General features: G+C 37.5%; 5 protein-coding genes across 5 annotated transcripts; 2 read left to right on the forward strand and 3 right to left on the reverse strand.

The window, feature by feature from the left end:
* Nucleotides 1-442: 442 nt before the first annotated feature.
* Nucleotides 443-5,997, reverse strand: Tsp_05946 (conserved hypothetical protein). Its single transcript, XM_003380167.1, has 16 exons — nucleotides 4,760-5,997; nucleotides 4,503-4,696; nucleotides 4,259-4,445; nucleotides 4,116-4,171; nucleotides 3,713-4,053; nucleotides 3,485-3,632; nucleotides 3,004-3,449; nucleotides 2,778-2,981; nucleotides 2,421-2,702; nucleotides 2,282-2,348; nucleotides 1,618-2,174; nucleotides 1,467-1,559; nucleotides 1,227-1,386; nucleotides 1,096-1,158; nucleotides 626-846; nucleotides 443-529 (listed from the first exon to the last, which is right to left on the reverse strand). The coding sequence occupies exons 1-16, from the start codon at nucleotides 5,995-5,997 to the stop codon at nucleotides 443-445; spliced, it is 4,344 nt and encodes a 1,447-aa protein (XP_003380215.1).
* A 1,714-nt stretch (nucleotides 5,998-7,711) lies between these two features.
* Nucleotides 7,712-9,575, forward strand: Tsp_05945 (putative tRNA pseudouridine synthase 2). Its single transcript, XM_003380168.1, has 7 exons — nucleotides 7,712-7,832; nucleotides 7,882-8,010; nucleotides 8,209-8,352; nucleotides 8,417-8,489; nucleotides 8,548-8,684; nucleotides 8,748-9,111; nucleotides 9,392-9,575. The coding sequence occupies exons 1-7, from the start codon at nucleotides 7,712-7,714 to the stop codon at nucleotides 9,573-9,575; spliced, it is 1,152 nt and encodes a 383-aa protein (XP_003380216.1).
* A 958-nt stretch (nucleotides 9,576-10,533) lies between these two features.
* Nucleotides 10,534-11,698, forward strand: Tsp_05944 (conserved hypothetical protein). The gene is made up of 2 exons (XM_003380169.1): nucleotides 10,534-10,599; nucleotides 11,453-11,698. The coding sequence occupies exons 1-2, from the start codon at nucleotides 10,534-10,536 to the stop codon at nucleotides 11,696-11,698; spliced, it is 312 nt and encodes a 103-aa protein (XP_003380217.1).
* Nucleotides 11,699-12,671: 973 nt separating this feature from the next.
* On the reverse strand, nucleotides 12,672-14,168 carry Tsp_05943 (mothers against decapentaplegic protein). The gene is made up of 2 exons (XM_003380170.1): nucleotides 13,481-14,168; nucleotides 12,672-13,354 (listed from the first exon to the last, which is right to left on the reverse strand). Exons 1-2 carry the CDS (start codon nucleotides 14,166-14,168, stop codon nucleotides 12,672-12,674), a joined length of 1,371 nt encoding a protein of 456 aa, XP_003380218.1.
* A 3,926-nt stretch (nucleotides 14,169-18,094) lies between these two features.
* On the reverse strand, nucleotides 18,095-22,207 carry Tsp_05942 (alpha-mannosidase 2C1). Its single transcript, XM_003380171.1, has 10 exons — nucleotides 22,203-22,207; nucleotides 22,116-22,175; nucleotides 21,687-21,839; nucleotides 21,485-21,517; nucleotides 21,260-21,342; nucleotides 20,804-21,221; nucleotides 20,027-20,744; nucleotides 19,684-19,967; nucleotides 19,260-19,628; nucleotides 18,095-19,157 (listed from the first exon to the last, which is right to left on the reverse strand). Exons 1-10 carry the CDS (start codon nucleotides 22,205-22,207, stop codon nucleotides 18,095-18,097), a joined length of 3,186 nt encoding a protein of 1,061 aa, XP_003380219.1.
* Between the last annotated feature and the right edge of the window lie 398 nt (nucleotides 22,208-22,605).

Below are 22,605 nucleotides of genomic sequence, written 5' to 3' on the forward strand. Positions count from 1 at the left end.
AAAAAACTTGTGTTAAAATATGTTGTTGAAAAAATGTCTAAATTAACACATTATTAATTATCCCTAAAAAATCTATTAATTCCTAATCAACAATTATTTCAAGTAAGTAAATAAAAATGTAATATATAAAACAGTACCGCGTTGGAAATTTATAACGTAATATATTACGTTATGCAAGTATGTTGGACTGGAATTGAAAAATACAACGTTTTTATTAAAATGCAGCCACCAACACTAACTGATAGCCCAAACCGACAGCAGATTAGGTCGATTTGTTTTATTTATAATTACTAATAAAACCGATACCAACACCAAATGGCAAAATACATCTGTAACATTTCAAACAAAAAATGACGATAAATAAAATCATCATCTGCTTAAAAAGAAACAAATTTAGCTTTACTTTCTTTTTTAACTTTCCGAATTCCAACTGCTTCTTCTTTCATTGTTGTCCACTGTACTGCATTGGATTCATAAACGTGACACCACCGTCCTTTTCATGATTCTGATGACTGTCGTCAATTCTCTCCTGAAATCAGTGATTGATGACGATGAGGAGGAGGAGGAAAATTGTTTGAACAAGCATCACTGCCATAATTATTCAAATTATATATTTAAAACGTACTGGCTGTGTGAATGGATCAGAAAATGGAGTTGTCAATTCTGTATTGTCTGAATCAGACGGTGGTTCGGGTACCCAGAAGTTCTGCACTGCAGACGAAGTTCTCAAATCACCACCATCTCTGATCGCCGTTGGCATTGGAGGTAAGAATGCCGATTTGCTGCTGCTCAAGTTGCTAGACTGAGCAGAGTCGCCGCTAACCATGACGTTGACGTATCGTTGACCTAATAATTTGATATAAATAAAATGCACCACCAAAAAGCATATACAATATGAATATTGGAGAAAATTAAAATGACAATTTCTGCCTTGTTTTCAAAAAAAAAGTTATCAACAAAACACTGTACATTATTATATAACAACCGCATTATTATTACACGATGTAAAATTGATGAAAGACAATGAAATGTCCTCCAATATCATCATTTTGCACAACAGAAACAATGGTTGAACAAAAAAAAAAACAATCTTACTTCCAACAGCAAATCGATTCGGACGAACTTCGCTTGCAGCAACTGAATTGAGGTTGCTTACATCTGCATTAAAAATGGGCAAGCAAAATATATTCAAAACAGCAGCGACAACGTCTATTGCAAACATATACCGGAGGAAAAAGTCTGTTCATCGCTTTCAGCACTGTAATTGTTGAATGATGATAATGATTCTACGGGCAATGTTTTCGGTGGCGGAGCAACGTCCACACTGGCATCGTCTTCACTAGCATTCATGTTAACCCATCGTTTTTTCTGCTCATCCCAAACAATCTGAACAAAACACCAAATTAAACAAAACCAGCGGATCAATTTGAAATTATAAACAAATAGATTAAAGAAAAAAAACATACAGATTTTTTCGAATCATCCGGTAAGATCATCTCATTTGCACCCTTCGGAATAAACTTTTGTATAATGCCACCCATGGTCTTTCCAAGCCAACTCTATAAACAATATATATATATATATAGCTATTAACAAAAGACTAATAAAAAATTGAACCTGGTTGCGTTTAGCTTCGTCGGTTATTTTGTCAGAATCTTGTTGCTGTTGTTGGCAGTGCTGGTACTGATGCTGCTTAGCATGATGAAATTGCTGCTGCTGCTGTTGTTGATGAACTAGCATTGCATTATTTTTTACATCCAACATAGTCGAAGACAAGCTAAATGTGTTTGTTACATTATTATCTTCACACTGAGTAGAAAATGAACCGCTAATGTCGGATGTGAATCTGTTTACACTGGTGATGAAGTTATTAGCATTTTGTTGTTGTTGTCGTTGTTGTTCATCAAATGATGGAATTGCAGTTGCTGATTCAACTGTATCAGCAGCAGTATGATGGGGATGATGGTCAGCGGCGGGTATGTTTGGGGTGAAATTTGAAGATTTGAATTGAGCACAGTCGTCTTTAGCGGTCACTTGTGCACTGTCTGAGGAGAAATTTGGCAAGTTCTGCTGCTGTGTGATTTGAAGCCTCTGAAAAGAGATTTGCATAGAGGTTTCCGCTGAAAGCGCCGGGTCCATCAGTTGAACGGAAGCAGCTGATTTGTTGTTAGCTTCTGCATTCAAATTCGATTCAACTAAAAACACCCGAACCAGCAAAAATTTTAGAATACAACAAAAAAGAAGGTTAAAATGAATAACGTTTTTCAAAAAACCAACATACGAGACTGAATTGTCTCCATTTTCTTCATTTCCACACCACCATGATCACAGTCATTCAAAATGGCTGACTGAAAATTATCAAAAATTGAAAATTATCTGCTTTTTAAAAAAGAATATTTGAAATAAACAGGCAAACTCACTCCAGACATTGAAGTGTTTTGAAATAAATTTCCCAATGAGGTAATCCATTCAGGCTGCACATAGTCGCTCGCGATGCTTTGGATGTACGACTCGTGTTCAACGTCGAACCGTTGAAATCGAGACGCCAGAGCGTAAACAATGCTTGCATGAGCTCTGTCTGGCATCAAGCCGGTTGTTGCAAATTCGTAAGCCATTGTTTTGTACAGTACTTTGCAATAGTTGAGCACCTCCTCTCGAAAGCCCAATTCAGCCAAATGAAGCGCATATTGCAGTTTATACTTCTAAACGGAAAAACATTCAAATAAATAACTAAACATATATAAATATATGTACTGTCAAAATTACAAACAAAATACCTGCAAAGATCGAATCCAAAAAGTGGCTTTTTTCACATTCATCCAATGCAACGCCAAAGCATATTCCACAAGTTCAGTGAACAGATATTTTTGCGTAACAAATACAGTTTCATCGGACTGTCGTCCATCTCGATCAGCTCCGATCAACGTGATCAAAGGTCCACGTTCGGCGTTGCCTTCGAAAGCATCCCAGCCGACCAACAGCTGGCAACAGATGAAACAGAACTGTCCGGCAAAAGTCTGGCCGTTGTTGACCAACGAATCGCCCATCGACAAAACCCCGTACATTTGACGTTGCAGCGACTCGAAATCCGCGGGATCTTGGGTCAAATTGGCCAAAATCATCGCCAAATGTGCCCGCCATTCGTTCACACTGTCCATTGGCCTGGTCGAAGCGTACGGTATACCGCCGGACAGCATCTGGTACAACGTCTGCAAAGGACTGTCCAACGGTACCGAGTTGGCGAACCTGGTCATGACGGTGCTGTGAAAACGGGGGCCCATCTTCATCGCCAAAAACAACGCGTGCCCCCAGAGCTGGCTGCCCATGGCCAACTCCAACGCCTCCTTCTTGGAACCGCGCAACAGCAGCCGGACGAATTCCTTTTCGGCGCGGTTGGCCGTCTGCGCGCCAACGTGGTGCCGGCGCCGCGGCTCCAACACGCGTCGACCCTTCACCGCGTCAGCTCTACGAGCAATGACGAAACCGTTTTCCGTTTCACTGTCCGTCGAATTTGTCGAACTGTTCGACTTGTATTCCACATCACAGTGCTGGTCATTGTCGTCTTCGTCGTCACCAGCCAACGGATCCCACTCACCCAGCAACAACTCTGCCAAATCGACACCGCTCACAACCTGCCAAGAAAGCACAGAGATGAAAAAAAAATAAACACATCGCAAATGCAAATTACATTTCACAATTTTACAACACTTACACCATTCTGACGAATCAGCAACATCATCATTTGGAAAAATAACACCAAACTGCTGTGATCACGAAATTTGCTTCCACCTTTGAACAATTCCAACTGCTTTTGACAATACTGTAGAACGGTCTCTTTGAGCGTGCACTGCGAATCCAACGGTCCGGGAAATTCTCGGATCTGCGTCGTTTCGACGGCAATGTCGCCACTGCTGTCGGCCAACAATGCCCAAGTGCTGCGGATTTCGATCGACGTCGACAAGGCTTTCGAATTTTTGCCACTGGTGTGAATGATCAAATTCCCGCCGGAACCAAAACGAGCAATCGCGTGCGCTTGTGAATACAAGTACGGCTCTGCAAAGCGGCAACAAAAATACGTTGGACAATGAAATGAAATAAAACAAGTTCGAGCTTACCATTAACTTTTATCAAATCACCATGGATGCCAGTATCCTCGCCGACAGGTTGATTTCTAAAACAAGCGACCTTCAATACTACTTATTCAGCCAGTGATTCACTTATTAGCATATCATATATTAACGAAATATAATTATTTTACACTGCTGTTGACGATGAAGAATTCAAAGCGGAAGTGTTCGACGAAGCTGCTTTTCCAACAACGGTATGAGAAGTCTGCCCAGACAATGCCATACGTTGCTTGGTTGACCACCAGTATATCATGTCGTACGTAGGCCAACGTCCATTCAAACGATAATATTCCAACAACCACTGCCTCCACCCGGGTGCTAAAACAATTTCTTTTCTTGTAAAATGATGCGTAGTTTTGCACAATTTTTCTTTACTTTGAAGAAGTGATTTAATTCGAGGATCAACGTGTGACTGAACTCGCCAAGGATGATCAGAGTCACCAGGTGCTGCTTTGTAATAATATTCTTCTTCATCGCTGTCATCGTAGTGACGATTTTCGTACAGTTGAGATTGGGCACTTTTCGGCCGATATTCTTTCTGCAATCGTCGACCACGTTCCACTGTATATCTGAAAATCAAAATCAAACCACATCAATACACCATATATTTATATAAAAAACGCTCGAAAAACCTATTGTCTTCACGATCGCTCATTCTCGACATCGAACGCACCAATGCACCACGGTCATCATAATATTCTTCTCTTTTTTGTGTATTAGTATGCTGATGACGACGCGCTGAACTGCGACCACTGGATTTTGGGAACGTTCTATAATCTACACGTTGCGTACGATAAAACTGTTGTCCACGACCATCGTTGCCTTCTTCATAATCGTCGTTGTCGTCATCTTCTTCTTCCTCCTCATCTTCATATTCTCTTTCTAGATCCTCTTCCTCGTCGTCGTCATCAGAATAATGACGACGGTAGTATCGTCGTCGACGAACCTCGGCAATTCTTCTCGACTGCACTTTGGGTTCCACTGCAGAGACCTTCGTCCGTTGACGATAAGCTCGTCGTTTCACTTGACGATCTTCATCACTGCCTGAATGGACTTCACCGGCAACAGCTTGGCCGGGACGACGCGATCCACTTCCGGTCGTGGTTGGCGAATCGGCAGCAGTGCAAGGCAACAATGTCACCGGAGAGACCACTTCGGTCACTTTTGTGGGCAACAAGCTGATCACCTCGGACGCGGAACGGTCCAACTGTTGTCCACTTGAACGACGCACGCCGACACTGCTCTTGGCGGCCGCTTCTCGGAATCGACGATGCAAAGAGGCCGTACTTTGCTTGTTCAACCTGGGGGCCAACAATGAAATACTGCTCGGTCGAAGTACATTGTTCCCAGACTGGCCAGACTCTGAACCGGATACTGCACGTTCGACGGATGCCGACTCCATGTGGCCAGCATCCAATATTCTGGGCGACTCCCTGTGGCTTGCTTCCGATATTCTGGGCGACTCCCCGTGGCCAGCATCCGATATTTTGGGCGATTCCCTGTGGCCAGCATCCAATATTCTAGGCGACTCCGTTTGGCAAGGCTGGTGAGCAGCAGCAAAAGCAGCATTTGCAACCGCTTCATCAATTCGACGATCGCAACTCGCAGATTCTACATGCTCAAAATACTTCACCACTTGCTCTACAGGTTCACTTGTTTGAACAGAAAAAGTTGTGGTCGCGGACACTTCCAACAAGGCAGGATTTCGAGGCAATTTCGGATCAACGAGCGGACGTTGACATGGAGACTCAAACTGACAAAATTCACCACTGTTAGCAGCTTCATTTTCATTCAGTATTTGAGACCAGTCAAATTCAAGTTCCGCTTTTTCAACCGCTTCCGGAACATCACCATCAGCAGACGACTGCATCACCAATCAATCTTAACGATCATCAATAATTAATGTCAAAACTGCAAATCGAATTCGTACAAAAATTAAACAAAATTAACACTTCATATAACTAAATGATCTAAATAAATCATAAAATGCAAGCACAATCAATTAATAATCTTCGAACTTTTCTTACATATTTAACTTGATGAGAACATTATTCAAAAATTGCACAGAATCATTCAAAACATGTCAGATGATTTTAAAACTAATCTGCTCGAGTATTAATACGTATATATATATACACTGAATGTTTAAAATAAGTTTCATTTTACACTTGAGAAATTTCAACCAGCAGCAACTATTCTGAAATAAGTCAATTAAACGAGCAACTGAAACAAATAAACTAAAATTAAAATCAAGTTCTTCTTATTGTTGGCTTTTAGTGTGAAACTTACGAGTATATAATAGTAATCAGTAACAGGAAAAATGAAATTTATCATCAAATACAAAGAGAATTAAAATAAACATTTTTATGATGACGTCAAAATAAAAAATATCTGAAATAAAGCATATGCTGAAGTCGGTACTGTTCATACAAATATGACAAATATTTTTAAAGACGCGTTCAATTTTGAAATGATGGGCTAGAATCAAATATTTATTTATATATAAATGCGAAATTTATTACCAGCTGAGATTCAGTAAAACAAAAATAACAACAATTAACTTTTCAAATCATAATCTCTTATCTTACCATCATATATTGACTACTTTTCTTGTCTGATTTTTGTTGGCGTTTCTCTTCAAACTATGCAACAAACTATATGTAAATAATTGAAATAAACCACTCCTAAAGTATGTGCGGGAAGAGAAATAAAAAAATCAAGAAAACTGGATAACTAAATACAGTTCAACGAAACTTTACACAACCCGTACACATGGTGAAGGACAGACACCGTACTCCAACTTACATGAATTCTACAATTTTGAGTAACAATTAAAGATTTTCAAAATTAATACTAAAAATTTTTTAAACAAAAACATGCATGAATATTCGCATAACATTAAAGTTAAATTACAAATTCGATCAAAAATGGCGAAACGTAAATGAAAAATAAGAATTCGGTGAATTTCTTACAAAAATGACACTGTAAAATATTTATTTCTAATATTCAGGTTCAACCTGGATTCACCAACAGATATTTCGCCCTTCCCGTAAAAAACATTTGAATTTCAAATTTATTTGTTAAAAGAATATTATTTTTTGACTATTTAATAAATAAATTTAAGGTTATGTGACGTATGCATATATGCAGTTTGTCGTCAAAACTATGCTGCTAATGCAATTATTATAAATCAAACTATGCAACATTAATAAAATAAATAAATTTGATATGTAAAAATAAATGAAGATGCAACAATTTCGTTCATCGCAAAGTGCTAGAAGCCATTCATGCCGGAAAGCTAAACATTAAGCTCTTTACAATTCTTTTTTCCGGCATTTTCTGTATATTTTCAAAAATACTACTTTTAGTTTAAAGAATTTCTTCGAGTAACATCAATCTACCCAAGCGCAGAGTCGTCGATTAATTAGTGTGAAAAACTTTTACGTTTAATAACTTATACTGTAACTGATTAAAACGTGAAAATCATGCTACTGTTAGTTTAAAATACGTACATTATACATTGTAGAAATGTTTTCCATTGTGAAATATGCTGAATACATTTCAAATAACTTACAATTTTCTCCATGATTGTAAAAACTGCGGCCGACGCTTGGAATTTATTGAATGGCATCTGTTGCATTGTTAAGCCAAGAGAAACCTCTACAAATACGCTATGTAAATTGATTGTAAAAGCACTGTGCAAAGGTTTGCAATTTGAAAGTTCAAATATAATTAAGTAAATTCAGTTTTTAAGAGTTAAATGAATTTGATGAGTGGGAACCGAAAACTTATAATCGTCCTGTATTTACTGAGGACAAAAAAACTCTACTGTTGAAAATTAAAAGCTATAAGCAGCAAATTGATTACTCTGATCATCCACTAGGTAAAACACATTTACCATTAACTTGATTGATAATCACGAATCATAATTTTAAGTTGTTGGTGAAGGTTATCAATTATGTGATTTCCAAGTCGAACCTGTAATAGAGACAAATGCCTTAACGTCTGGACTATGCTGTATGTTTTCATTTCATTTCATTTTTCATATTATGCGACAATTTTAATTGCAAGCGTATTTTAGTGATTGGAATAAACAGCGGTTGTGATCTCATAGCTGCAATGAAACGTCTTAGGCCGTTAAGTGAATATCACATCACTGGTATGCTTGGACGTGCCACTATTGACCATAGTGTTCAGGGGAAAATAGTCGAAAAGTCAACATACAGTTCGTTGTTTCAATGAACTATGCAAACTATATCAAAAGGGTGTAAATATCTCCTATGTTACAGAGCACGTCACTTGTACAAACTTGAATCGGGTATTGGCGAAATTGACTGCAAATAATTTGAAAGCAGCCTTCGAGTAATAATAATTATTATTTTATTCTTATTTTTAATTTTATTCGCAATTTTAATTACAGTTCCGCTGGAGTTGATTTACAAAGCCAAAAAGCATTCGAACTGGCCAGTCAAGGTTTAGTTCGCCCGCGTGAAGATTCTTTTCCCATATTTTACAAACTTTGTGTTGTGCAATTTCGAAAACCATTTTTCACCATGAGTTCGTTTTTATTTCTCATGTTTTGAAATAAAAAAGTATGCTAATTTCCCTCTTTTGATGCAGAAGTGAAATGCGTGAACGAAGATGAAGCTAGTTTGAAAACTTTAGTGCACGAAGTTGGCCTGTCCGCGAAAACTACAGCCGCTTGCGTATCTATCAGACGTGTTCGTCATGGTCATTTTTCCCTTCAGCATGCTCTGCTGGTGAAACAGATCAGCTTGCAAAATATAATCAATAATTTAATAACTTGTCAACGGATTTGGGATTGGTCACAGCAGAACTGCCAAAACACGTCGACAATCAAGAGACGACCGCTGCCAGAGATTCCGACCGTTTTGGATTTAATTCCGGCAGATGACAGTCTAGCAGCATTTGAAGAGGAAGAAGAAGAGGAATGTACTAGAAATGACAACATTCAACGCAAAGAGTTTATCTCTAAATTTGATCCTTTCTTAATTGAATGAACAAAATCATCAATCACCAATTATTATGCAAATTTGTTGATGATATTTCCCTGTTCAGCAAAAAATGAACAATATACCAAAAATTATGAATAAAATATAAGACAGATGCATAATTTGAAAGCAACATACAGAGAAAAATCATGCTAATGTATTATTGTTCGTCGTCGTTGACATAGGCTGGCACTTTGGGTTGCATTTCGGCAATGTACAAACGACGATACGAACGAGAATAGTAGAATACAGCGAATGCCCATTTCCAAGTCATCCAACCCCAGACCAGTGCGATCCAGTAATTTTCACCGTAAAGCATGCGCAAATTCTGTCCAAGCACCACGGCCAGGCTGATGTAAGCGACCATGACGCTAACTCCGGCCAATTGACCAACGCATCCGACAAGCATGCAGGTACGCAGACGAGGCAACCATGAGCGCAGGGTGAGATTTTTGTGCTTGATGTGCAAAATGAGCACGAAGGCGGCAAAAATGGACGAGACGAACGACCATCCGGCGGCGTTGTAGTTGCGAAAGTGGAAAGCGAACGGGATGCCGGCCAACAGACCACAAGCCACACCCAACGAAGCAATAACAATTCGTACTGTAACAACGGTCGACGGACGCATGGTTGTCGGTTTAGGTTTCTTTAAATTTAAATTTCCAAGCAATTAAAGTTTACCAAACTGATGCTTCACCAAACCGAGAAACCAAATAACACCGAATCGATTTATAAACTGCTTATTCATCCGAAGCTACAAATTTAAACAGTCTGTCAGTGGAAGAACACTGTCGAAATTGTCAAGCAACACTTGACGACGAAGCTTCTTGCTATTTTCATTCAACTACAGCCCGTCCAAAGCAAACAAGTCAAAACAACACTGGCGAGAGATTAAAGCAATGTTTCACTTTGTGGAATGAATCTGTTTGCAACAATTTTCTCTCAGTTCACGCACGGCATCATCGTGCGATAGCAAAAAGAAGCAGAAAGCAACAAATATTCTCTTTTTTTTTCCAAAGTCTACAGCTCAAAATAAAATTTCCAAAACTGTAACATCATCCATCTGTTTTTGCGTTCACTTATTTTCAAATTTTAATAATAAATCTGATACTTTTTTTCATCATCTCATTATATTACTTGTTCTCTTTTGCTAACCCCCAAAATGGAAATTGTCAAACTCGTGAAAACCTCTCGCAAGTGGTGGAATCGAAATTCATCAATCAACTTCTAATCGCACGCTTCAGCTTATTGTTGCAATCGTTTAAGCAAAAAGAAACACAAAAAACAGAGATTGCTTCACCATCGTGTATTGTACAATTTTGAATTTCCCTTCAGCACGATAATCATACTGGCATTGTTGTGAGCAAAACAAGGTGGAAAACAATGCGAAACAAATGCCAACAACAATCGACAGTGATAATCGTGATGCAATTAAACTGACACAAACTTTGTATGCGGATGTTTGGGGAAAAAAGCAGAAATAAGATAAGAGATGAGAAAAAGAAGTGATGTGTTGATTTTTGAAAGAGGTAATGAAAAACAATTATAAGCCAAAATACTTGCCATTGATAAAAATGGATAAATGTAATGAAGCTGAAAAATTTGAACACTGGAAATGTTCATCGCATTTATCAAACTTTATTAATAACTTGACCATTTCCTAATTCTGTCGATAAATTTGTACCAATTATCTAAAGCAACTCTATTTAGCCAAAGAATAAAGAACCACTGCCCACTGCTTTGCAAATTGTTTTTCCGAAAGAAAATTAAAATGAAATAAAATAAAAGTTACAAATCAACAAAAAGAACAAAACATATACGAAAAAAAGCATAAAGCTCAAAAAAAATCTTACATGATAAAGTGCATCATTGGCTAGGGATGGTGTAGTGGAATTGAACGCATTCAGCATACAGTACAGATGGAGTGGATGAAGGTTGAAATAAATTAGTTATCGTACTGGAGAAGTTCTACAAAACGCACGATAAAGTATCAAAATTCAATTACTCCATTCTCGAAAGTTGAACTGATTGAAAATTTCAAATTATTACTGTAGATGTTTTTAAGTTGTACTGTATTTTTTTCTTGACTTTCACTATTTTACAGTAACTTAAAAATTGTTGCAACTTTGGTTGAGCTTGAAAATAGTAATAAAATGCTTATTATTATTGTTATTATTCTTTAGGAGAAAGAAAAACAACTTTAATCTAGGCATTCGAAAAAAAGTAGATGCACAGATGATGATGAACAAAAAGCCGGCTTGGTGCTTTTTTCTGATTATTTATTGTTGTGGAATTTTGCTGGCAAAGTTTCAGATTGTGTTGATCATTCCATACTGCTATCACGTAAATGCCACCAACAAATGCACGAAACAACCACCAGCTGGCAAGTTTGGGTTGGGGAAAAAAATAATGATCAAACGAGCAGAAATTTTCGCTGGTGCTATTAATAAACAACACCAATGCATTGATCAGTTGTTATCAGCAACTGAAAAGTGGATTGCTGAAAGCGTAAAATTGGTTGTCTTTTCTGCACTTCACCGGTTGGCAAAATCCGCTTGAAAATTTGAAATGGAAGTGTTAAAGAAAAAGAAACTAACCTTCTTCCATTTTATTTCACTACACAAAATGAATCTACATTAATGGTTTCATTTAAAAAACAAAATTTTCTCTTCGCAAGGAGAAATTATTAAATAATAATAATAATAATAAGTGTTTGTGAGGTGAAATTAAAGTTGAACAGCGAGTGTCTTTGTTTTCGTCAGAAAAATGCGTCATTAAATATAACAAAGGACGTTCTGAAGAAAAAACACCGTTGTCCACAAAATAAAAACAGAATAAAATTTTGTACACAACAGAGGGTAAAAAAGTTCAAGTGGATAAAATACCAAACAAACATTATACATATATATATATATATATATGCGGTGCATACACATTGGGTGTCATTATTAGATAGACACACACACACACACAGTGTACACTGGAATGATGAAACAACATTTGGCTACAGATAGCGCAGAAGAGTTGAAACGACGGTATGCTGTGTTTTTGAAAAAAAAAACAAATAAAATGATGAAACAATGTGGCAAATAAAGCAACAAAATAAATATGTGTGTAGAGAAATGAAATTTGTCAGTGCCAGTGCTGCTTGTTCGAAATGGAGTTAGAGAAAAAGTGAAGTAGATTGACTGTTTTTTCCATGAGGCGAATAAACGCGTGCCAATGGCTCTAGGCCCGTTTTCAAACTCCACTGATGGAAAATTAAAATAAAAAATTACTTTCACACACACACACGCACATATATATATATATATATACAATGAAGAAAATTAAAAAATAGTAACAATAAATTACACGTTTTTTTTCAATACACATACGGACGTACGAACTGGTGGTCGGACGGACGGACGGATAAGCATTAAATAAAAATTGCTGGTCCTCTGATGCAAAATTGTGACAATTCGATAATGTTATTGTCACAATTATTAATGAAATTATTAGGTCAGACATTGTCTGCATCAGATGGAAAATTTCACGTGAAACTGTTGATGTGATTGCTGGGCCCTTCCATTTGGGTCAGCACACGGTCGAGCCACTGCAACGGGCCGTTCAAGTGCAATTCGATCCAACAGGGAGTCGATGTGATCGTCTGACGTCGATATTCCGCACCCCAACCTTTGACAAAGCTGACTCGTATGGTGCACATGCGTGTCAACGCGTAGACCGCCTCGAAGCCCTGGGGTACTGACATCGACAACAGGGCTGCGAATTCTTGGTTGTTGAAAATTTTCAAATTACATCCCGGCGGCACTTTGCAAACCGTGGCCGGGTGCCAGCCGTAACGCTGGTTGCAGTTGGGACTTTGGACGAATATGGCCGACTCGCTCATGCATTCGGCGAACACTTCGCCACCGATGTAGTAGAACCGCGCCCCTCGACCGACGTGCTTGCGAGCTTCGACCACGTTCGGCGTGCGGTTCACGTTCGACAACAAGCCCAAACAGAAGCGTTCCGCGTTCGACGGATCGCAAAATCCGTCCACGGTCAGCGACGGCTGACTGGCGTGGAACGTCTCGCCCAGACGTTTGTTCATCTCGTAATAGCTGACCGAACACCAGAACGGCGGTTCACAATATTCCACGGTCAGGCATTCGGGATGCAATGCCGGTCCACGCATCAACGACGCCGTATCCACAGCACCGTTCATCGGTGATTCTTGCTGTTCATGCTGGTGTTGTTGTTGCTGGTGCTGCTGCTGGTGTTGCTGGTGCTGCTGCTGCTGATGTTGTTGTTGTTGTTGTTGTTGCTGCTGCTGCTGCTGGTGGTGGTCCATCGTTTCACTTTCTTCGCTCAAGTAACCGGTCATCGGTGAGTCGACGGTCAGTGGTATTATTGGATATGTCGGTGCATCCGGACCCGGAAAGTCGACATTGTCCGGCACGCCGGAATTTTCAAATTTCGACACCAACGGTAACCGGAACATCTCCATACGGTCAATTGGACCGCCGTTTTCGGCGCCGTTCAACATACCCGGTGCCAACGACTCGGCTCCGTTGGTGAAATTCTTAGGAACCAATATTGGCGGCAGGACCGGGTTCTCAATTTTGTCATAGTGGTACGGATTGACGCACACTTCTTCCTTTTTCAAATTGAAAGCATACTGACAATGGGGCACCGGCTTGAGCTGATGATGGGACTGCAGGTCGGGAAAGCGCCACATTTTGCAATAGATGACGTGCGGCAAGCCTTTGCGTTGCGAAACTTGCAAACGACCGTCCAACGATCGCGGTATTGTGATGCACTTGGTCGACGGATCCTGCGTGGTGATCGTCTTGTCCAGCTCCTCGACCAGGCCGGATTTTTTCAATTTTTTCACCAAACTCTTCACCGCTTTTTCGCACCACTTTCGATCCTCGTCCCGTTCGGCCACACCCTCCGGAGCCAAACGCAACGCTACCAACTTTTTCACAATCGGATTCGGCGGACTCAACAAACCGCTCGTAAACATCGACATCATATTCGCTGCCATTCAGCCAACAACGTCAACGACACATCAATTCTTTAAACAACAACAAAACACATATTACAATCGAAAGAAATAAAACAAAATTTTCAATTATTAAATAATATGCAAAACCATACATACAACAACACCAACACGCTCGTTTCATAATAATACGAATAATATGCGTAGTAAGTACCAAAGCGTACGTACTCGGTACGTCAATAGTTTGCTCAGAGTCTATTTCACGTTTAGAAACGCACTGCTTCGAGATTAAAGAGGTTCTTTTTCTCACCACGCAATATTTATATAAATCAATATTGATATCGCAGAAAATATCGCTTCATCTAACAAAGCTCATTGGCCTATTGTGCAAAATATATATATAAATGCAAAAATTATACAATTTAACTTTTACCCTTACGATTATTACGGATAGAATTCTTTCCCCCCCCCCAAAAAAAAGAAATTGAAATTATTACTACATGTTGCATAAATAGACAAATGTCAACTGCATCATAGGTGCAATAAATCAGCTACTGAATATTCCATGAAACCGTTTTCGAAAAAAATGCAAAAGATGAAAGAAAATATACGGTTCACTTGTCGGCAAACTGGACTGAAATGTTCATTAAAAAGCAATGCTAGAAATGAATAAAATGGAAAGATCAAATGGCTTTTTCTCATTTCACCATGTCAATGCGGAAACAAGACACACAACTGATCATCATCATCATCATCATCATCATCATCATCATCATAGAAGCAATTAATAATAATTTCTTGAAAATTCACATTCTTTGAAAGAGAAAAAATACCAAAAATCAATGCATTCCCTCCCCCCCTCCTCAGATTGATCATAAGTGAAACAACACTAAAGAGAACGAGCATGAACATCATGCGAATAATTCTAATTGAAATCACCAATAAAAAAGGAAAAGAACTTTGAAAAAAACTATCATTTCTCTTAACGACAGTTTTTTCAAATAACAAATTACATTTCTCACAAGTAAGAAATTAAAAAAAAGAAGAAGAAGAAGAAATAATACAAAAAAAATATATCAACAACATGTTTTTCCAACCAAACAAGCAACAAAGAAGAAGGAAAACATAATAAAATTTTTAATAATAAATCATGCTTACAGTAAGTCGCAAGTGAAAAAGACCCGCTCGCGCTTATTCAACACGACGTACAATGATGGCTAATTATTTTTTTCCCTCTTAGCAAAATCAGCAAATGCTTGTTGAATTAAAAAAAAAGAAAAGAACGATATCGTGCCAACGCCCAACTGGTACGACAATAACAAGTGAGGCACGCAATAATAGGCAAAAGATGCTGCCAGTTGCCTGCCGAAGCCGAACGAAATCGAAACTGATTAAACAACAATTGCTCAAAGAAATCAGCCTGCTATTTGTCGTTGTTGAAGAAGTTTTCGCTCAATTTTTCTTTTATTCAATACTGATTAATTAATTAATTAATTAATTTTTGGTTCTCGGTTTTCTTTTATTTTTTTTTGGAAAATAAATTCAAAATTTCAAACTGTTCCACTTTGCTGTTGCTGTGCTGGACTGAAAATACGGAAAAGCAGTTGAATTTTCAAAAATCGGGGACAACACTATATTTTTTCGCGAAGTAAAGCAAAGCAAAGCAAAGCGGGCAGCCGTTCAACTAAATCATCCGTCCAGTAGACGACGCCACAAAGCTGGCTAATTTCAAATTTGGCACAAACGGCACACGCACGTTCAGCGATGTCAGAAGCAACAAAATATGCAAAAAACAGCTTGCAAAAATATAATATTGTTGCGGTTTCTTCCCAAAAAATTTCAAAAAACTTGTCACTACACGCTTCAAGCCCGGGAAAGTAAATAAACAAAACAAAAATTAAAGAAAAAACATTTTAAAAAAGGGCATGAATAGTTTGATAGTTAAATTGCATCAATTATTGTTTACAAAATGTGCAATGATAAAAAAATATAATCATCAATGGAAAATTATTGTTGCATTAAAATGTAAGCCTCATATTTCTTCGATATGAAAAAACAACAACATCAGTGCAACAGCAAAGTCATCAAGTGACTCTTGTAAATGTACTGTACGAAAAAATGCGACCAAAGCTGTGCAGAAAAGCTTTGCCAAAAACGACCTTGTCTCAGAAGGGTCGATGGTGATTGGAAAAATGCTTTTATCTCACTGCGATCAATGGACGCCGTTTAACATGATCGTATCATTCGATCAACAAATTTTACATTTCAATAGATCGCACAACAAATGAAAAAATGCAACTTCAAAAAACAAATAAACAACGCAAAATACACTGCGCACGGGAAAATAATCGAAATTCAATTCTCTTACCGAATTTCCGTTCCACTTTGAATAATGAAAGGGGTAAAAATCGGCGCATTGATGAGAAAAAACTTTTAATAATATTCAAACTCATTTCAGCAACGTACAGTAGACAAAAAACGCTCTCCAGTAAAAATAATTAAGTTCACTCGAATAACAATCAGATCACTGTTAGCTGAACGTTGCAAAAATAGTATGATTAAGCAAAAAAAGTTTATTTTGATAATTTATGCTAATTATTTATTTTTTTAACGCCTTTAATTAATAATAAAGTGATGAAAAAAAACATTCCACCAACGCCATCTATCATCCATCAACAGCAAATAAAGCGAACGATGCGATTGGAAAACAAAATGATAATTAACGAAGCATAAATAATAAAAGCAGAAAATAATTAAAGCAAAATTATTTAATTAAGTAAGATATTTGTGTTTTTTTAATAACAAAGTGATAAAAAAAGAGTATGATGAACAAAACACATCATTATGAGATATGGTTCACCTTCATTACTGTTTACTTCTTCTTTCTCCGGTTAGCAAATGGCTTCCAATCCCCGCTACTTACTGATGATTGTTGTCCAAAGATGGCTGTTTGCATATAATTTATCAATTTATCATGATCAACGTTCCAAATGAATTCTTTTAATAATACAATAATGTAACAGTATCAATAGTGGAATAACTTACCGTAATCTGCTAGTGGGATGATAATTATTATGTATTCTTTTATCCATTTCCTTATTATCTACGCAGTGGTTTATTTTCTGCTATCCCACAAGCTCAGACAGAAAAACATGCACAAAATTGAAACATACGTTATTTAAAATTCATACCATTTTACAAATTTAGTAAAACAAAAAGCAAATATAGAAAAGAAAAACAAGAACGATCGACAAATCCATCGTTTCAAGTTTGAAATTACCATCAGAATAAACTTGAATGCAATTGACACGGTTTTGCAGTATGTAAAATTAGTAAAGTATATAAAACTTTGAACAAACCTCAGGCATAATTGAATGAACCATCAGCAATAATGTTGTTCACATTAATCACGTTAAATGTCGAAAGTGATTATTGAGAAAATAATTTGAAAATTTTTCCAAAGATAATTTTTCTTTTTACAATTTTCCATCGAAACGTCACGAAAATAGCAAACAAATTTCCACTATAAATTAATTAAACATTTTCACATATAGAACAAGTTTCAAAAAGCATCATTTCGCGAATTTTTTCAATCAATCAATCTTTATCATTAATATTCAATCAATCAATCAAACAATCGAAATGATATCAATAAATGAATACTTTGTTTAAAATTGTTATTAATATCAATCAAAAGCAGAACACGAGTGTAAAAAGAATTCAAATAAACAATTCACACCGTCACCAGTGAAGATTAAAAGTAAATTCGACGATTAATTAAATAAATGAAACGAAATTAATAATAATAATAATGATGATGATGATTTTCAAAAGAAAAATCACTGCGTAATAAATAATATGAAAAAAAAGAAGAAGAAAAATAAAACAGTTGCCTTGTTTGATTAATTATTGTGAACGGAGTGATTTTTATTATGTAGTTGAGAAAGATGGATAGATAGATGTATGAATCAGATAATTTCGATTAGAATGCTGACAATTTGAAACGGGCCAAACTGGAGTTGAAAAGTGCCAGAATGATTCAATGGAACCGGCTTTTCCGGGATTTCTAAACTGTTGCATGTAAAGCAACTTTTCACCCCGAATGCCAACGGTGTGATTGTCGTCTCGGCCTGGCCGCCGCAACTTTCGTAGAAACGCAAAAGCAGCCGATCGCCGGATTCGCTCACTTTGACAGCTTCCAAAATGACAGCCGGATTTTCAATGTTCAACAAGCTGAATTGACGATCCCAGACGGTACTGTTTTCCACAAATGGGGCTTTCAACACTCTGATTGGACAGTTCAGCTCGTAAGAAGCCTGAATCACGTTGACCGTATCCGGGTGGGCGGCCCGTTGGAATTGGCCACGATGAGGCATAACTGCATAGGAGAACTTGTGACCGCCGATGTCGGCATCGGGATCCGGTCGTTTGGGAGAACGTAGCAACGACAAGACGAGAATATTCTTGTAACAACTGTAGCCGTATTTGCAGTCGTTCAACAACGCCATACCAGAACCGTACATGGACAAATCCGCCCACTTCTGGGCCGGCACCTCGTAACGTGCACTGTCCCAAGATGTATTACGATGGGTGGGTCTGCTCAAATGGCCAAACTGAATTTCGTACGTTGCCTCTTGACTGCGTACATTGAGTGGAAATTGGACTTTCAAAAATTTATGCTTCTCCATCCAGATGACTGAACTGTCAAATTGGACATAAGGGCAATGGGCTTGCAAAACAATTCGCTGCTTCAAATTGCTCGACTCGCTGATCTGCAAAGTGAATTCAACCCAAGCAGTCAAACCATTCTCGGAAATGCCGAACGTCGGTCCTTCGGTTACATTGGTCAACAAACGTTTCGTCTCCAAATGGTAATCCATAACATCCCAAGCATCCCAATACAATGGCACGTCGTCGAACATGGTGAATTGATTTCCTGGCATGCCGTCGGCTATAACGTTGCAATGATCCGGCAAATTTAGACGAACTACACGCCCTCGATCATCAATAGCAATTTCAACAAATTTATTCCTAGAAAAAAGAAATTTTTTAAATTCATTTTTTGAAAAACTCATACATAACACATACACACATACAACATAACCATACAACCCACACATACATAACACTCACTTCATCACTATAAGTTCGTCTATCTGTTCTACATGCACACGATCGTCGATTTTACAAACAGCGTCGCGTTTGCGTATAATAGAAAATGCCGGAACCAGGTATGTGTCAGTTTCAGTGATCAATCGTCGACTCCATCCCAAAGTGTTCATCAGAAATTCACCATCGGCACTTTCGTCTAAATAATTCTCACATTCACTGGTCAATTGTTGATACATCCGGTTCGCTTCCACGTATGCCAATGCAATGCACGTTCCTGGCAAGACGTCGTGAAATTGATTTTGCAAAAGCTGAAGCCATTCCTTGTAAAACGAACGTACATCACCGCCACTATCCAGTACAAAACGCATCGCTGCGAGCATTTCACAGTCGCTGAACAAATAAATAAACAAATAAATAAACAAACAGGACAGAAATAATTTTGTACCGTAAGAGAAATTCCCCTTTGCGATTCTTGCGTTTCACTTCTGCTTGGGTGGTATAGGTGCCGTTGTGCATTTCCAAGTAAAGTTCGCCAACCCACGTTAATAAATTCTGCATGTCGGTTGCTTCTACATCTTCAAAAAATGAAGCTGGCGTGGTCGGCTTCATTGCTGGACATCCAGGTAAACGTTGGGACCTCACCAGACGTTCGCACATTTCCCGTTCCGGCCCCCCTCCACCATCTCCTTTACCAAATAACAGCAACGCAGTTTCGCTTCTTCCTTTATCCTGAAATAATAATTCCAGAAAAAAGAAAGTCATTTTAATTTTACAAATATACAACTAACTTGAAAATTGGCCATCGTTTTGAAAACATCCGACACGGTGTTTTCCATTACATAACTGTTACCCGGTGGTAAATGAGCAACCACACTGGTTCCGTCAATACCTTCCCAAAGGAAAGTGGAATTTGGAAATTTGTTCACCACATTCCAGCTCAACTTTTGTGTGACAAATCGACGCATACCAGCAGAAGCAAAAATCTGTGGCAGTTGACCACTATAACCGAATGTGTCAGGCAGCCAAGCTTCGGTACAAGTGACGCCAAAGTTCTCTTTGAAATAACTTTGGCCGTACAACAGTTGACGTACAAACGATTCGCCACTTGGCAAACATCCATCATGCTCCACCCAAGCTCCACCGACTAGTACAAATCTACCCTCGTGAACACGTTTTACAATTTGTGCAAATAAATCGGGATAAAATTTTTGCACCCATCGCATCTGCAAAGCTTGACTGCAAGCAAATGTCAAATCCGGGTACTCTTCCATCAAACGCAATGTCGATGACCACGCTCTTGCACATTTGCGTTTTGTTTCAGCATATGGCCACAGCCAAGCTGTGTCTATGTGACAATTGCCAACCGCTTGTACGGTAAAATTCAACGGACAATTTTCTTTATTACAAAAGAATCCCACGGCCAAAGCGTGGGCTTTCATGATTGATTCTTTATTCATATCTGATGCCATGTTTACCATCATATTTGCCGTATAAAGTGCTTTGTATCTGTGAAATAAAAATAATTTAGAATTGAATTTTTATTTTTCTTCCTTTTTAATTTGTACCTATCAGGTGAGTCAGCCGGCATTGCTGATATCATGCTATTCAAAACATCAAAATCCATATAGAGCTGAAAAGCCTCTTCATTTATAACAACAATTTCTGCTTTTTTAATGAAAAATTTCCTAAACGCATTAGGAGGTGCAATAGTGTCGTCGCTTCCTGCCCCAAACATCGTATTACAAGCCACTTCGACGTAAAAAATGTATTCTAATTGATCCGGTTCGACTTTGTTGGATAATACATAAAGAGTCCGACCGGCATCACCGGACAAACCCTGAGACACAGTACCATTTGAGTTCCATACGAGCACTTCACTTCCACTATCCCAAGAAAAGCAAACTTTCTCACCGATCCAATCATTTGGTATTGTACAAGTTATTCGAAACCAATAAGTCGCCCACGTTGGACTCATCTCAAAGCCTGTAATTGATTGCAAAATTTATCGAAATAATATTAACCATTATTTACAATGAAACACTCACCCACTTCCACATCTTCCCCAAATTTTTCAATTTCTTTCATTGCTTCGTTGAACGGTGCCCTACCAAAAATTTTACATCCAAATATTTTCACTGGCTGTGTTTTTCCATAAATTTTTCCATATAAATTACAGTCTGTAAAGTATAACTTTGATACAAACTTTTCCGCTCTTTCACGTGTAGTTCGTTCATTTTTAAACAGACTTGCCTCTACGTAAGCCATCAGCTACAAAAACGCTGCAAAGAACAAAAATTGATTAAATTAACACTACTTTCACAACATACTCAAGTTATTCACTGTTCAAACGGATAATTCATTGCAAACAATGCAACAGTAAGTTTTATAAAAGTTCATTTTTATTCAGCAATTATAAATATAAATATTTTTTTAATTTATTGATAATACAATTCAAAGTTGAAACCATCGTGAATTTCATAGTCATCCAATGTAATATGATCTTTGTAAACAGTGTACCACTTTTTCAGGATTATTTTTTCTGGTCGAGTCCCAGTCTGCGCTGCAATGAGTTTCTTCAAATCGCCGATGGTGTCTGTAGTACTAAAAAATTGCAAAATAAATGATACAAAATATAGAATAAAACCACAACTACATAAAATTATAATACGGTTTATACAATTACTATTTTACTAAAACAAAATACATTCTAATCAGTTAAAATATGGTGAAAATCACAAAAAACAATATGCAAATAATTGAAAAATCACTGATAAATAACGTAAAATAGTAACAGCTCAGTTACTTGCATTTAATTCGAACTTTTTTTCCTAATCGGTCATTGCAAGTGATTTCGATCATATTTTATTACTTAAAAACAGTTTACATGCAAAGCACGGAGGTGGTAAGGCTTTGTAATACAGAATAGTCAACCATTTTCTGAAAATCAAGTTTAAATGTTTTAACCTCATTTTTATTGCTTGCTTTTCAAAAACATTTTGAAATTTAAATTTAACTTTTATTAACAAATGGTAGAAAATTTAATTATTCTGAACAGATGAAACTATATTTTAAAGTTAAAAGATAAATAATTGATCAATGAAGTTCAAAAAATCACTGCTAGATGTTTTGATTATTAAACAGATAATAAAAATGGAAGAAATCATTCAGCTTGAAAGCCTTTTAGTATGCAATGTGATTTTTTCTTTTATTAATAATTAGATGGCTGAAAAAGGAATGAAAATCAATCAATTAAACCCTGTCGTGAGTGGTAATGAAGAAAATATGCAACGTTCAAAATTGAAAAGTACAGTAGATTAATATAAAATAAATTAGTTTTTCTTAACCAATTTTGCAAGTTCAACTGATT

Source organism: Trichinella spiralis (genome assembly GCF_000181795.1).
Source record: "Trichinella spiralis strain ISS 195 chromosome Unknown Scfld2, whole genome shotgun sequence".
Taxonomy (NCBI): domain Eukaryota; kingdom Metazoa; phylum Nematoda; class Enoplea; order Trichinellida; family Trichinellidae; genus Trichinella; species Trichinella spiralis.